This window comes from Pollachius pollachius (genome assembly GCF_949987615.1).
Source record: "Pollachius pollachius genome assembly, chromosome: 3".
Classification (NCBI taxonomy): domain Eukaryota; kingdom Metazoa; phylum Chordata; class Actinopteri; order Gadiformes; family Gadidae; genus Pollachius; species Pollachius pollachius.
Window position 1 is genome coordinate 49,260,977 of NC_136936.1, and position 14,821 is coordinate 49,275,797.

General features: G+C 45.5%; 1 protein-coding gene across 1 annotated transcript; it reads right to left on the minus strand.

Annotated features, from left to right (window-relative positions):
• Positions 1–6,984: 6,984 nt before the first annotated feature.
• lnpa (limb and neural patterns a) lies at positions 6,985–14,821 on the minus strand. Its single transcript, XM_079732271.1, has 13 exons — positions 14,619–14,821; positions 13,918–13,992; positions 13,641–13,682; positions 12,226–12,413; positions 12,078–12,136; positions 11,945–11,985; positions 11,435–11,515; positions 11,286–11,337; positions 10,385–10,627; positions 9,113–9,218; positions 8,691–8,761; positions 8,201–8,362; positions 6,985–7,951 (listed from the first exon to the last, which is right to left on the minus strand). Exons 2-13 carry the CDS (start codon positions 13,942–13,944, stop codon positions 7,752–7,754), a joined length of 1,272 nt encoding a protein of 423 aa, XP_079588397.1. The 5' UTR covers positions 13,945–13,992; positions 14,619–14,821; the 3' UTR covers positions 6,985–7,751.

A 14,821-nucleotide genomic window follows, 5' to 3' on the forward strand; every position in this document is an offset into this window, starting at 1 on the left:
AAAAACACAAATATTCTTCCGCAGGAGATTTAAATGAGCATTTATATTTATACATTCATAACAAAGATGAGGAATAGCTGGTAAATAAGCTCTTTCCGTGTTCCCTTCGGGCGAGAAGACAATTGTTCTCAAGTCTGCAAAACACACACACGCACACACACGCACACACACACACACAGTCACGATGCAATCCGATTGGCTGCATAGTAAGCCACCTAATAGATAAGTTACTGTAGTACGCCTGCTGTTGCAGTATGGACTTGAACACTTGCAGGGAGGAAATGACAGCAGGTTAAAGCAGTGGAATATAGATGCAAGAAAGTGGATGTCAACATTGAAAGAGCACTTACATTTACCATAGATTCTATCTTTCATACACAAATGCAAAAGAAACAGGCTTGGCTCACACCATTGCATTTTTAAGCTGCTTGTTTTAGAGTATTGGTGTTGGGGGGGGAAGAAGGTTGTGACAAACTTTGATCAGAGCTGATTTGTATCAGCATTGCCTTTCCCCCGGGTCCATATCTCAGTGTGTGGCTTACTGACTACGACACAGGCACCCGGCTCTCAGAGCATTATAGTATAGATATACACACACTGACGCTTCAAATGCATAGGCCCCCGCCCCCATGAATTACACCCACCAACCAATTACAAGTTTCATCGTCAATCATGGGAAATACTCATCCAGTCAAATGTATTTCTAATTAATAACTGATGAACATGATGGCCTCGTGGGCTGTAGAGCAGTTCATTGCAGTTGGCGGTGGAGCATGTGCCGTATGTGTATAGCAGACTTCCTGGGCAAGAGTTACAAGGCAACAGGCCCCTGAGACCCAAGGTTCTGATGCCCTACTGCTTTGTGTGTGAGGGCAGGTCTGTCACACGTTAAGGCGTCAAGACAGTGTGGTGTTGTTAAACGGCAGCAGACATTCCGGTCAGGAACACCGTTTCCCTCATTCTAATAACAAACTCACTTATGTCTGTCGTGTTTGGGGTTTAATTCTTCGACTGTATTCGTCTTGATTTTGTTGGGTGTCTGACATTGCGAGGTGTCTGTGTTATTGTTGTAATTATGCATTTCAGTCGGACAACGTTTTCTATTTATGTGGTTGAACCCTGGTCACTGTTCTGCCCTGGTTCGACGAGAGGTCAAAATATTCGCAGAACAAATGGACATTTTGTCTTTTTGTTGCCCTTGCAGATGGTGAATTAATATTGGAAAAAGGGTAATTCACTATTATTGTCCATAAAATATACGCCTATTGACATGTGTTTTGATGAAACAAGTTATATCAATATAAAATATTGATACAGACAATCCATAACATAAGGACTGGAAAACGTTTTTTATTGATAGATGACAGCGAAGTGAAAAACCCTTGAACATTTTTAATTGGGCCTTTGCAGTTACACAGGGTCATGTCTAGATGGTTCCAAATCAAAGTAGATCAGCGCATAGTTTCATCTCGACATTAAAATAAAACCGACAGATGATGAAGGAGGTAAGAAAGTATGATATACAACCACAGGGGACTGTCGTTCTGTGCTTTAGGAAATGTATCAGCAAGAACTGCCTTCATTTATCTGGTGTTACAATTCAGCACAAATTCCTGCACATTTGTCGCGGGGCCTTTTTGCATAAATTCATCTCATAAAATCTATCTGGCCCTAAACAGAGATGGATTGAGTCATGCATGGCTGTTTTAAGCCATCCGGAGTACAGGTAATAAATGTTCACGACGATAATGCTGAATTGCACCGTGGCCTTAATCTGTGCGACTGTCTCTTTAAGACTCTACGAGGCTAAAGGAACTGTTGCTATTCACTTTCACGCAATTAAGCATAAAGGTAGAAATTACGAAATAGAAATCAGATAAGTTCCCCCAATGACATTTTGGGACTTAAATTATGCCCAATTTGATGAACTCAACCATTCTGATGACAGGTAACTTATTGTCGAACGACAGATATAAGCTTACCTTAATGGCATACAGCCTACTCCCAGAAGTATGTTGAAGAAAGTCGCAGCATTTGCATTTTGCTGTGCTGAGGAGAGTCCGTCATTACAATTCATTTTGGCATATTGTCGGAGTTGTAAAACATCTGTTTAAGCAACATGAGGCACGTTGGCGTGGAGAGGAAATGGCGCACGTGCAGCGGTTTGTTTACATCCTCTGCACACAGATGTTGGATGTGGAGAAATACTGTAATTCATCATAAGGGCAGTCAGACAAACATTCCTATTTTAGTAGATAGTGTAGTGCCATAACATCCACAAACTAATTTCAATTAAAAAAAAACGTCCTTATATATATTTTTTTAGTAAAAAGGTGGCGTTAATACCCTGTACTATCACTATACTTAATACAGTATAGGTCTACTTTCCCTTTCTTATAATAATACTACCCCATAGTGTATTGAAATTGTATACATATTGATTATATCCATTTAATGATTGAAATCGGAAATGTGTGTTCTTATAACTGGGCACACACCACACACAACTACATGATATATCATGTAGTTGTGTGTGGTGTACCCTTATGAACTTAAAATCCTGTTTTGAAAGTACTCTATATTGCAATTTTGTACATTAACCATCTCTCTCTATTTCTTTTGCTTATGCTGTCCTTACACATGTGTCCATATCCCTTTGTATGTCTCTATTTGAGATTCTCTCTCCCACACAACAAACACACTCAGACACACACACACACACACACACGTGTGTGCACAAACACACACTCAGACACACAGCAGGAATAGCATTCGCCCTTCCATCTGCTAAAGCGGGCTGTTGTGATTGATTTGTGGATTTGCTACCTCTTTTCTTCTCTCCATTTAAGTGAAATAATGTATGGAAGCAATCTGGCGACAGACATTTTGGAAAATCTATTTGAAATCATTTCAGCTCAAGCCACGGCAGTTTGTCTTCTAAGGGAAGAGCAGCAAAGGATAATTGTCTGCAGTCTAGTAAAACACAGCATAACTGCCATCACACTTGAGTGAGCTTATAGCCAGCTAGTCCCATGGCCTCTACAAGATAGAGCAGTTAATGTTCCCTTTTATTTTAGAGGATGTGTCACTTGTATCCCAGATTTATGCCATGATACAGCGATTTTGTCCAAACAGATGGATAATGGTGTCACCAGCCAGAAGCCCTGTTTCTCCGTCGAGTGCCGCGCGTATTGTTTAGCGAGGCCCCCGTGCCGCTCGCTGTTTCGAACTCTTTATCTCCGTAATCTCGGCAGTATTAGATTTGATCATTTTTGTTTGAAGGAGGAAAATGTGTCTGTAATGGCTTCCTAATAGCAAACACAGGGGAAACAAATCCGGGCACCGTGTGCTGTAGTGTCTCCATAAGCACCGCTGATTTATAGAGGTCTTTATGACAGAAAGGAAAATGATGTGGCGCAGGTATAAATCAGGGGGAAGGAGCAGGAAATTGAACTTAGATATCATCTTGTCAGATGCTTAATGCTCTTCCTTCTGTCACATTCGATAGGACCAATTTAGAGAATCCTGCGGAGGTAAAAAGAAGACAATTAACAATGACAGTGAGGTAATGGATGAAGCCATAAAATGAACCTGCTGGCTGCAGGAGGCTTCCTATGATTTCCACATGAGGTGGAGGAGATGGTGGTGGAGGAGGAGGTGGAGGAAGAGGTGGTGGTGGTGGAGGAGGTGGTGTTGGAGGAGGAGGTGGTGGCGGAGGAGGTGGTGGTTGTGGTGGAGATGGGGGTGGAGGCGGAGAAGGTGGTGGTGGATGAGATGGGAGAGGTGGAGGAGATAGTGGTGGGGGTGGAGGAAAAGGTGGTGGAGGTAGGGGAAGAGATGTTGCTGGCGATGGTGGTGGTGCAGTCAGAGGTGGATGTGGTGGTTGTTGTTCTGTTGGAGCTGGCAGCAGCTCTAATGTGTGTTTAATCCTTCGGTTTCTTCTAGAGAGTTTTTCAACAACTTTCTTAAAACTCCATTGAACGACTCTTTTTAGTAGGACTTTGTGTGGAGGGCAGAACTTGAATTTATACACGCTATTATTCTGCATATGAAGGGGCTTATAAATTTAAGCGAACCCTGTTTGTCCGTTATCGACTCGCAGGACATTTTCTCAACACAACGCATTAAAAACGGGTCAATAAAGATATAGTCAAGGCGAAAAATAATCTATATCGAAGAGCATTTAATAGGCTCCTAAAGACAGCCCAACGCTGTTAGAGGTCAGTAGATCCAGTGCATTGCTGGAATAAATAATTGTCTGCATTGTTCGCATGCAGAGATAACTCACGGTCCGGGATGCATTCCGATAGCGAGCAGTCCCAGAATGCTCTCTGATCCCTGAATGTCACCGTCGTCTCCACCACATCTCCGTGCTTTATTAACAGCATCATGCAGCGAATGGGATGCATTTATGATTTGACAGATCGAATTTGAAACCACAACCCCCCCCCCCCACGCCTCTCAGCCAATGTAATGGCCGACTCTGGCATCTAATGATAACTCGAATTTTAAAAACTCGTTTCACACAAGCTGATGACCTTTTGTGGGAAATGTCTTTACGCCGCTCAACTTTGCAAGTGGCAATTCCAAGTCCAAGCCGGGGATCTAATGACCAGACATCTACCGTTTAGAACAGCGCCTCTGATTGCTCGTCAAGCCATGCTCTTGGATGCTCTAATTAGATTTTAATGCGTCCCTGAAAGGAAGGCCGCTCTCGTCGCGGCGTAATGATGCCGTTGTCAGCAGCCAATGGCGATCTGTAACATCTCAAGGCGGGCCGACCGCACCAGTGATATACCCGTCTTAACATCGCGCCGAATGGCTTTTGTCCGAGGCTTTTATTGCGATGTTTGCTCTCCTGTTTGCGGTCTACCTTGGGATTTACTGAAACGTAGTAAATCTTTAACCACCCCACCTCCTTCCCCCCGAAACACACAAACACACACACACACACACACACACACACACACACACACACCCCTTTATTTATTAACTTTCTGTGATAGGCTACTTTTTCTGTATTCAGTACAGTAGATCGGGGATAACGATGAAGGCCTCCCTCCCTCTGAGATGGAGAATGGCGAAGTGCTCACACTCGGGTGCAGCAAATGGAAAAGTGACAAGGCTGGTGCACTTGTCTATTTTACTTATCCTCTGCCTCTTGTTTCAGATTCGTCCTCCTCGCACCGCGGGCTCTGCTCCTCCGGGGTTCAGGAGGCCACCTTCCTTCATTTCTTCAGAAAATTGTTTCGCAGGATTTCAATCTTTGGCTGCTCGATATGACAAAACACAATATCAGGAACACTTATGTTTTTTATCAGCCATTCTTCGCCCGGGTATAAATAAAAGATCAGTATAAATTTGAGTCAAGTGGTCCCGAATGCGCGTCTGGTAAGAAGAGTATGAAAAGAAGCAGGGCCCTTTGGGGGCAGGGTCGTGGTATATTTCCAACGCCTGCACAGAATTACCACCGCACTGTAGGCTTGTGTGTCATTTGTCATCCTTGAAAATCAATTAGTGTTTCTGTGATAACGTGTCACATGTAATCCTTGGACGGTTCGGACAATTGGACACCGAATCCAGAGTCCATTTTTTCCATGACATAAAACGTATTGCTCTGATGTAGTGTTATTTCATGTGATGTTTAATAGCCTGTCGATAGCTCAGGTGCTCAACCAATCATTGTTATTCTGATCCGAGTTTCTTCAAGTGTAGCGTGACGTCATCCACATGTATGATCACGGCTGCACGATAAAGAATAAGACACCAGGTTAATAATATATGTTACATTAACTTATGGCAGCAGATGAGGCAACAATTGAGCTATGGTTTGTTGTTTTTTTTACCACAGAACAGTAGCTGAATCCGTCCGTTAACTCCACCTGTCTTCCATGATAAGTCTTCCTTAGATGAGATACGGTTTTGTGAACAAATAGAAGAAAAGAAAAGATTGAATGCCGTTATACTGATAAGTTCAGAACCCTGCACACAAATAATAATTCCACTGACAGTGCAGTAACATCTGTCAAAACACAAACAGGGGGAAAAAACCAAGGTACTTGACAAAATGATGGAATACAAGCACCAGAATCAGAAAGTATTACACCAAAATGAATCCTAAATAACAGCGCGCTCTTTAAGCTAGAACGAACACGCATGAAGCCCTCCCTGTGGTGTCACAGATAAATAAAAACACATCCAAGCATTGTCCTATTGATGTCTCATTGTTTTCCTGCGCGGCTCTTGTCAAGGGTCAAGCTGGGAGCCCGCGGTGGAACCAGGCGTTACTGTTGGTGTCACGTTGATGCATTACACGGCCCAGAAGGTCGGCTCTGTGTAAACATACATTATCAGAACCCATAGGCGATGTGCCACGCTGACCCCGGCTACAGATTTAGGCACATCTTCAGGGTGACGGGGGTCACATGACGGCCACGGCGCGACTGTCGCCGCAATGACTTTTCTGGGTGCAAATGAGGGAGGGTCAAGCAATCAAGAGCGGTCAGGCGCGAGCGACGCCGGCATTATCGTCGGCTGTCCGGAATGATCAACGAGCGAAAGTAAAATGATCACAAGCCACAATTGGCCCGCTAATGAAAACAGACCGTTTGAACATGTTTGTCTTAATGCTGCTCGACGACCGCGGACGTGGATGAACGCATCTTGGATCAGAGGCCTGGTCGACGTTTTGCGGCCACTGGCGTCCGATTGGCTGTCTGAAGGATGGACTCAACCGGGGAACATGTGTTTAGGCTGAGCTTAAAATGGAGGGTTCGTCGGCTTACAAGGAGGGGGGAATGTTAACAAACCCGATATTTTAACAGCAAACTACTTAAAAAAATAAATATATATTTTTTTTTTAAAATACAGATCAATTCAAATGAACTGTATGTTGTTGAGGACTTGTGCATGCTATTTTAACGAGAAGATTAGCATTTGATAATGTCAAAAACAAACAAATACACAGAAGACGGTTCATTGACGTTTATTTCCTTATTGTACATGTAAACAGCATTAAAATTACAGATATATCGACAGACAATATAAGAATATTATTTATTTGTACTTGAGAACACTGGACAAACTGGGTGTATGAAAACGATGACATAAGTAAGGGGTAACAGGTTACTCGTAAATACATAAGAAACCACTGAAACAAACTAATATGGCTGGTCGTTCCCCCTCCACATCAAACATCCAATTGAGAGTGCATCATGGCCTTGAAGCGCTAAGGCACTAGAGAGCTGCACACCGTCAGCATACATCTTATTTTTCCTCTTTCAGCAATAAATATCTCTTCTGTAAATCATCCTTAACGCCAAAGAGATGTGTAAACATGTTGAGCTCCAGTGCTACATTGTCCAATACCGCCGTGAGAGGCACAGTATTGAGTACTTATCTATCAATAAATAGCATTTCCTATCTATGTATAAAAATAGGTCATTCCAACAACAACAGAGAATGGCGCTTGCACCCGTGGTGGCCGTGCAAAACTCTACATTCAGTCGCGCATCCGGTTGATTGTGAAAAATAAAACGTAAACTTTATGATACGAGGAGAAAAACACCACAACACAACACAACTCGGATATTTCCTGTTTTCAGTCCACTCCTAGAGAAAACCGCAAATTGCTTCAGACAAATGCGTTAGATAATATCGCCTTGAATAATTCCATCCCAATCGCCTAAGCACTAACAAAGAAGAAAATGCAATTCCGAAAAGCAAAGGCGTAGAGCATCGAGTTGGGGCGGCTACTCCACCTCCATGGCCGACACGTTCTGCTCCTCATCTGACTTCTCTGAGGGGAGCCCCTCTTGCTCCTTCTCCTCCTCAGGCATTGCCTCCAGGTCGTCTGACCCCATGCTGATCTCCCCGACGGAGGCCTCCACCTCCTCCTCCCCCTCCACCTCCTCCGCCTTCACCTCGCCGGGGAACTCCAACTTGGTCTTCGCTGAGAACATGAAAACAGACCCCTGCCGTTAGATCATACGCTTAAGTATATTCTCTTAGGAGGGACTTCACTAAGCGGACAAATTAAGTTATTTACTTTAACAATTTTGACAGTAATTTAAACTCCAGACCTGAACTTGAAGTTTGCAACTTCAGTTAGGTTTTTCCAAAGGGTTGCATTTGAAGACGGCTTCCACGCTACGGTGTGCTAGCCCAGGCCAACGCCAAACAGAGGAGAGGCGCCACTTACCCACAACGCACCGACCGTCGTCCATGTTGGCCCCGGGGAGGGGGGACGGCGCCGCCTCGGACGCCATGTTGGGCTCGCCGCCGGTTGTCTCTGGAAGCCTCGGGGCCTGCGGTCTGGCCTTCCTCGCCGGGTTCAGGACGAAGCAGTAGGCACAGCGAAAGGCTGCGATGACACACACACACACACACACACACACGTCGTCGTCTTAGTCAGACCATCACCTGATTCACTCGAGTGTTAATATATTTGAATGCGAAAAAAAACGACAACAATAAAAAGATAAATGCCGGCGACGCATAAAAGCGTTTAGATCGATGTGCGGGGCTAGTTTGCATATTCAATCTTGTTCCGTTTTTGCTTACAGAGGTCGGTCGCGGCGGAGGCATTTAAAAGACATATGATATACTAGGCTGCCAAGACCTGGAGGGCAAACGCAGACACAGTGTTTGATGGAGACTGACAAACGGAACAGTGTTTCTCTAAATCTTACCAACATATTCAAATTCCTCCTTTAATGCCATGCCGTTATGGGACAGGCACTGCTGGCATATGAGCGCATATCTGGAGGAGATGGAAAAGCAATCTGCATTAAAACACACACGCCATTACCAGGCCGGCAGTTTATTGACACAAACTCTAAACGCGTACACCAGCATCAGTGTGTCACATATAATCGTGAGATATTTAACACTTTGTCCATCGTAATAAACAAACAAATATGGGCCAACTGGAAAAACAGATTAAAATAAGAGCATTTTTGTATATTTCGTCAAATTAACCCAGTTCAAAGGTCACACATTAGCCGACACCTCTGTCCATGTGACCATACGGAGGTCAGCATGTTCTGCTGGCAGACGGCTGAAACCGAACTGCCACCTGAGAGCGCGAGGCGCTCAGGAGGGCTCTTCCTACCTGTTTTGCGGTCCGTATCCAACAAGGTACTCGATGACCCTGTCCATGGTTCCCCGGTCCCGGGGGAGCACTGGTCTGGCCAGCGGTGGACCGGGGGGATGCATGCCTGTTCAAATACAACAGTGACGCCCATTAGCCACAGACGGCCTGGAGGCCTGACTACAGATCAGTGCCAAGCCCCGGCCGGGCAGGAAACACTCTGTGCGCCGGGCAGTTTTAACAGTTGGCTCGGAAAGTCATGCAAAAATGCTGCTGTTTTCCCTCCTTTCTCCGCCCCCCCCGCCACGCTTCATAATAATTTAAACCCAGATTTCACTTGCGAGGCACGGCTACATTCCCCTGCTGTGTTTGGTGAGTGGTAATTAATATAATCCAACATCAACAGCAATCATAGGAAGATGACTGGTCATTTCACCGAGACTTGGCAGAGTCGCGCTACCCTGCTGTTTATTAATTTACCAGCATATGGAAACTCTGTGGTGACTCTTTGTATCAAATTGCTTTCCACTTTCCATTTCACACAGAAGCCGCGGCGAGCGTCAAGTCATGTAAGCCATTTGTGAGCCGGGTCGAATGCCAAGGAATCATTTTAACCGGTATTAAGAGACATTTAGCGGGATTCCTCCCACCACTGCCAAGAGAACCGGTGCGGCCCGGCTAATTAATCACAGTTAACGTAATCTTAACTCAGGCACACCTCACAGTTGGCGTTCCGCGCAGGCAATTACCCAACGCCGCTTCCTGGTGGAGCCACACTCGCCCCCCAGCTCCTAGTTTCAACTTCTACAGCGTGTTCGTGGGCGAGAAATAATTCATATTGAATATGCAATACCCCGGGCGCTCCAGAGGAAACTTTGGTGGTGCGATAATTGCCTTTAAAAAAAAATGATTTTCCTCCACTGTTTGGAAGGGACTACAAATAATACCCCTCCCCCCCCCAAAAAAAGAAGCAAAACGACTCCGCGTTACTAGGTTTTATGTTGTGTTGCGTTATACATTTCAGTTCGGATTAAAACTTCATCTTGCAGTTGGTAACTTCGGACCGGCCGTGAGCTGGTGGTGCGGGGGGGAGCAGCGGAGAAAAAGAAGAGACTTGAACCATTTAATAAAATATTTAAAAACTACACTCCCACAATTACCCGCTACGGATCCGCCACACGGCTCCGGTGCTGACGAGGCGCTCGGTGGCGAGGGAGGCGGCGGGCGGAGAGGACTAAATCACACCTTAATGGAGCGCATTACGACCGGGCCCCCAGAGCGCAGGTAACTCACCCGCTCCCGGAACAGGTGTGCCCGGGGTCAGGGGCCTCCTCATCAGGCTCTGCTGAGCGGCTACCGCCGACAGGTTCCTCTCTGGGGGTCCGCCCGGAGCCCCGTGAAGGGACCGGCCGGCGTAGGCGGGCCCCGGGCCTAGTGGGGGCCGGGCCGCGGCGGCAGCGGTAGCGGCCGCCGGGCTCGCCCCCGACGCTGCGGTGGTGGTGATGGTGGGCGGGGCCACGTTGCGATGGCGGAGATCTAACAATGGAGAGAGAGAGGAGAGGGTGGAGAGAGAGGGGGTGGAGAGAGAGAGAGGGAGGGGAGAGGGAGGAGAGGGTGGAGAGAGAGGGGGTGGAGAGAGAGGGGGTGGAGAGAGAGGGAGGAGAGAGAGAGAGAGAGAGAGAGAGGGTGGTGAGAGAGGGAGAGAAAGTGGGAGGGTGGAGAGAGAGAGGGAGGGAGGGAGAGAGGTTGGCTGAGGAAGGACGGTCACGGAGAAACAAAGAATAAAGCGAAACACTGCGATACCTTCGGTGGTGTGATAGCCTGCTTATACACAATCGACAGACAAAATTGTTATATCATTAAGACCTATTTGATGTGGTTTAAACAGATGTATGCTGTAACATTGGTCTACGCCTTGTATGAACAGTGAAGTAATGTCTTGCCTCTAGGAGTCAAACCCTTTTAGGTCCTAACATGCACACACTAGTTTATCCACATATCGCCCTGGGCTCTCATGTGCCACGTAGTCGTTTGAGTGTTTGGCGAGCTATGTGTATTAGCTTCATCATGTCAGTCTGATGATTAATCATTCATCACTCGGGTAAGTGTCCGCGCATCAAGGGGTGTCATTATCCCCAGTCACAGACACACTTAAAGTTTCAGCTTTGCGTGTTTGCTGATGGTAGCCTGGTACCTTGTCCGGGTTTTGGAGTCATCTGCATGGAGTTGAAGGAGGAATTCAGCTCCTGAATATGAAGAAGGGGTTTGATATTAGGGAGGTTTACGCACGTAGGAATAACAATGAGGTGAGATGAAAATGAAAGGAGGAAAAAGTTGTTTTACTATTTTCTTGGAGTCTGGATCAAATCTCTCCAGAATAAGTTTAGCATTCTTGTAGGTCTCGGTCTCCATAACATCTTCCAGCTGAGGGAGGATAGGATAAACAAGAAATTCCGGTCAACACCATTCAAAGCCATGAAAACAAGTTTGCTTCCTTAACCCAAAACGAAACAGGAAATGGATCGCAGACATTTGAATGTGGTGTTAATGTAGAGCTGTCTAGGCTCTGGGTCCATTTAGAAAAGGAGGCATCATCATGTAGCAACCATTTCTGATTATTTGCCTACCTAATGTAGCACTGACTAATCAAGATAAAGGTTAGGTGTGTCGGATTTAGTGCCATCTAGAGGCAGGGTTACAGATTGTCCACCAACTGAATTACCCACTCAATCTTCATATTATAAATGAATTAAACATACTTGATTAAATATTATATTAATATTATTCCAAGTCTTTCGCGCAAGATGCCACTCAACTCTACATACTACACCTTTAACAAATGCATGAACTTACTATTTTCCTTTTTTGCACTTTCAGTTCCTCCAATTTTTCATCTGTGAAAATTAAACAAATGTTTCAGATTAAATGAATCCTCCAAAAATATATTAAAGAGTCAATTTCGAATGCATATCAACCAAACCCTCACCGTTTCGCTTTGTTCTCCACGCACAGAGAGCTATTAGCATTTTTCGGAGCAGCCACACTCTGCAACATGAAGTTTAGACGGTTCAAAATCCAAAAATATTTTTTGTGTTTTTCGTGAAATTGGATTGTAAGAATTCTGATATACGTACAATAACGGGAATACGACAAAGGGCAGGGCCAGTATCACCCGCCCTATGGTTTGCTCCGGAAGGTACCACAAATACACGACGACACATGTGATGAGGTAGAGCAGACATGAGTACATCAGCAGGCGTCCCACCCAGACCTTCAGCTGCTTATGGTACTGTTCACCATGTTCTTCCAATTTGTGAATACCCTGTGAAAAACAAGTTTTATTTGTCAGCAACTCTTAGCCAAAGCGTGGTGTGTGACTGTGCGTTTCTATGCAAAACATTAGTAAACAAAGAGTGTCATGAGAAAGTTCCCCCTCAGGTAAGTACAACAAACTAGCCATTCATGGCTGTATTATCAACACTGGGATCACACAGGCCATAATACCCATGCTTAAAATAGCGTGCCGACTGAATAGCACCGGCTTACACTCTGTGAATAAAACAGTGCTGCTGTAGCATGTGTTCCTGTCACTCTGCGATCTGTGTTGAACTCGCATCTGCGTTCAACGAGTTATGACAGAGCCACACCGGGATCATTATTCAAACCGTTTCCCCTTTCAGGACTTGATTATTCCTTCATCCCAGTTTCACAAAATGGTGGTTCAAAAACATGCATGACATAATAGCTCAGCGGCTCATTGTACAACGGTCTGGACACATATAGTTCCCGTTCTTTAAACCAGCATTAGCCATTACAAAAAGACAACACCGCTCTGGTCATGAAACCATCATAAATGTCGTTCCTGGCTTCACTAAAACATCTGTTAACTATGTAATGCTTCAACAATAATTCCATGTACCGATTCTAATGCCTAAGAGAACCATAGCAGAATAACTTTGCTAGCGTAAGCTCAACCTAGTAGCAGGGTTAGTGCCACTTCTTCTCTCTTTGCGTCCATAATATTGTGATCACGTATTTTGCTCTCTCTTTAGCACGCTTAGTGCAGGAAACAGATGCTTTACAGCGCTTTACTGGTCTGGTCTCCAGATCCAATTATTGCAGGAAGCACTTTTGGATCATTAGGCCTATGGTCTGGTGATTCATACGACTTGGCCCTTTCCCTCAGAAATGATTCCTTAACCCCAGTGCATGCTCCCAACTGATTGGCCAGTATTAAAACAAATGTACAATTAAAGGTGTAAGTGCTTCAACTTGCATCTCTGCAACATTTTGGGGGGGGGGGGGGGGGGGGGGGGGGGGGGGGGGGGGATAGATACAAAATGAAATCAAGTGGATCCAAAAGGTCTTGTTGTTAAGATTAAAAACTCAATAGAATTATACCGGGAAGTTGGGCTGATTTGCATTGGGTGAGGTCACAGTTTGATCTATTCCCCTTATAGTTCCCAGAGGGTCGACGATTCAGTTAGCTGCTTGGTGGGCTGTTTGGCTGCAACCACATTCTCACATATCAGTGTTGGTCCAAACATACCTTATCAATGCCTTCCAAAACGTCCACAGTCGATGGTTTGCTCTGCAAGGTAAAGCGTGCAGAAATGACCGGGCTGATGAGGGTTCATCACATTGTTGTTTCCATGCAATAAAACAATGGGTTTCAATCCTATGTTTTGCTTAGAGTAGTATTGGTAACACTTTCAAAAAGTCTAAACGTTGTTCAAGTCAGACCATGAAGTAGACATGCCTTTATACACGCTTCTGTTCAGCAAAACCTACTGAAAGTACCCCATAATACTAAACAACGTACAAACCTTCCACCGAGAGACCAGTGCCCCCATGTTGACGGCGTGTCCTACCCAACCCTTCAGACCATTGACGGTTGGAACCTGTGGACGGAATCACTTGTATCATTAACCTTCAAACACTGAGGTCCACGCCACAGTGAAGCAAGGAAAAGCTCCCCTGGGGTGTTTTAACATAGCGCTTCACGACGGCGTGTCGTCTCCTGCAAAACACACGCAACCTGCAGATCAAACACGAACTTTACGAGTGAAGTTCGTGTTGGGTCTTTACCAGTGAAGTTCCTGTTGGATCTGCAGATTGCGTGAAGTTGCCTGATAGACACGCAAGCTGCAGATCCACCAAATTCAATACTGATGTTGGTGTTGATTCTGCAGCTTGCGTATGTTTTGCAGGGGACGACACGAACTTCGCTAGTGAAGTTCATGCAAACTGCAGATCCAACACGAATTTCATTAGGGAAGTTCGTGCTGCAGATCCATCACGAACTTCCCCTAATGCATGAAGTGCCTCGCTTTAAACTTCAGAGGAAACGCAAACACCAACGAGCCACAGGTTGTTTCCGTCCAACACCAGCAGCTTATGACGGGGGGGATCCCCTCCCGGGCCCCAGTGCCACGTTAGGTGAGGCATATCTGGACACTTGAGCAATGGTAGCACCAGCCCCAGGCTAGCTAAAAGAGCTAGCGTTGTTAACCTAGCCGCTAGTTACCTTGAGGCCAACTTTGGTCGCTCTCTTCCAACAAGTCGCTGCACACCGGGACACCGGACCGACAAGATACTCCAGTAGTGGAGACTCTAACACAATACCGAGCACTTCAGAAACAAAACGGCAATGTGTTCACCGTGGCGGGGGATAAATATAATCTTTTCCGTGCGGTGCCTCCTCTCTCCTTCTGGACGAGACGCGCGTAA

Excerpts from the sequence above, each read along its gene's own strand:
- lnpa (XM_079732271.1), bottom strand. The coding sequence starts at position 13,944 with ATGGGGGCACTGGTCTCTCGGTGGAAG. Across the intron at positions 12,137-12,225 it reads TTTGTCGTATTCCCGTTATT|AGTGTGGCTGCTCCGAAAAA; the intron begins GTACGTATATCA and ends TTCATGTTGCAG. Across the intron at positions 7,952-8,200 it reads CGACGGTCGGTGCGTTGTGG|CGAAGACCAAGTTGGAGTTC; the intron begins GTAAGTGGCGCC and ends TCATGTTCTCAG.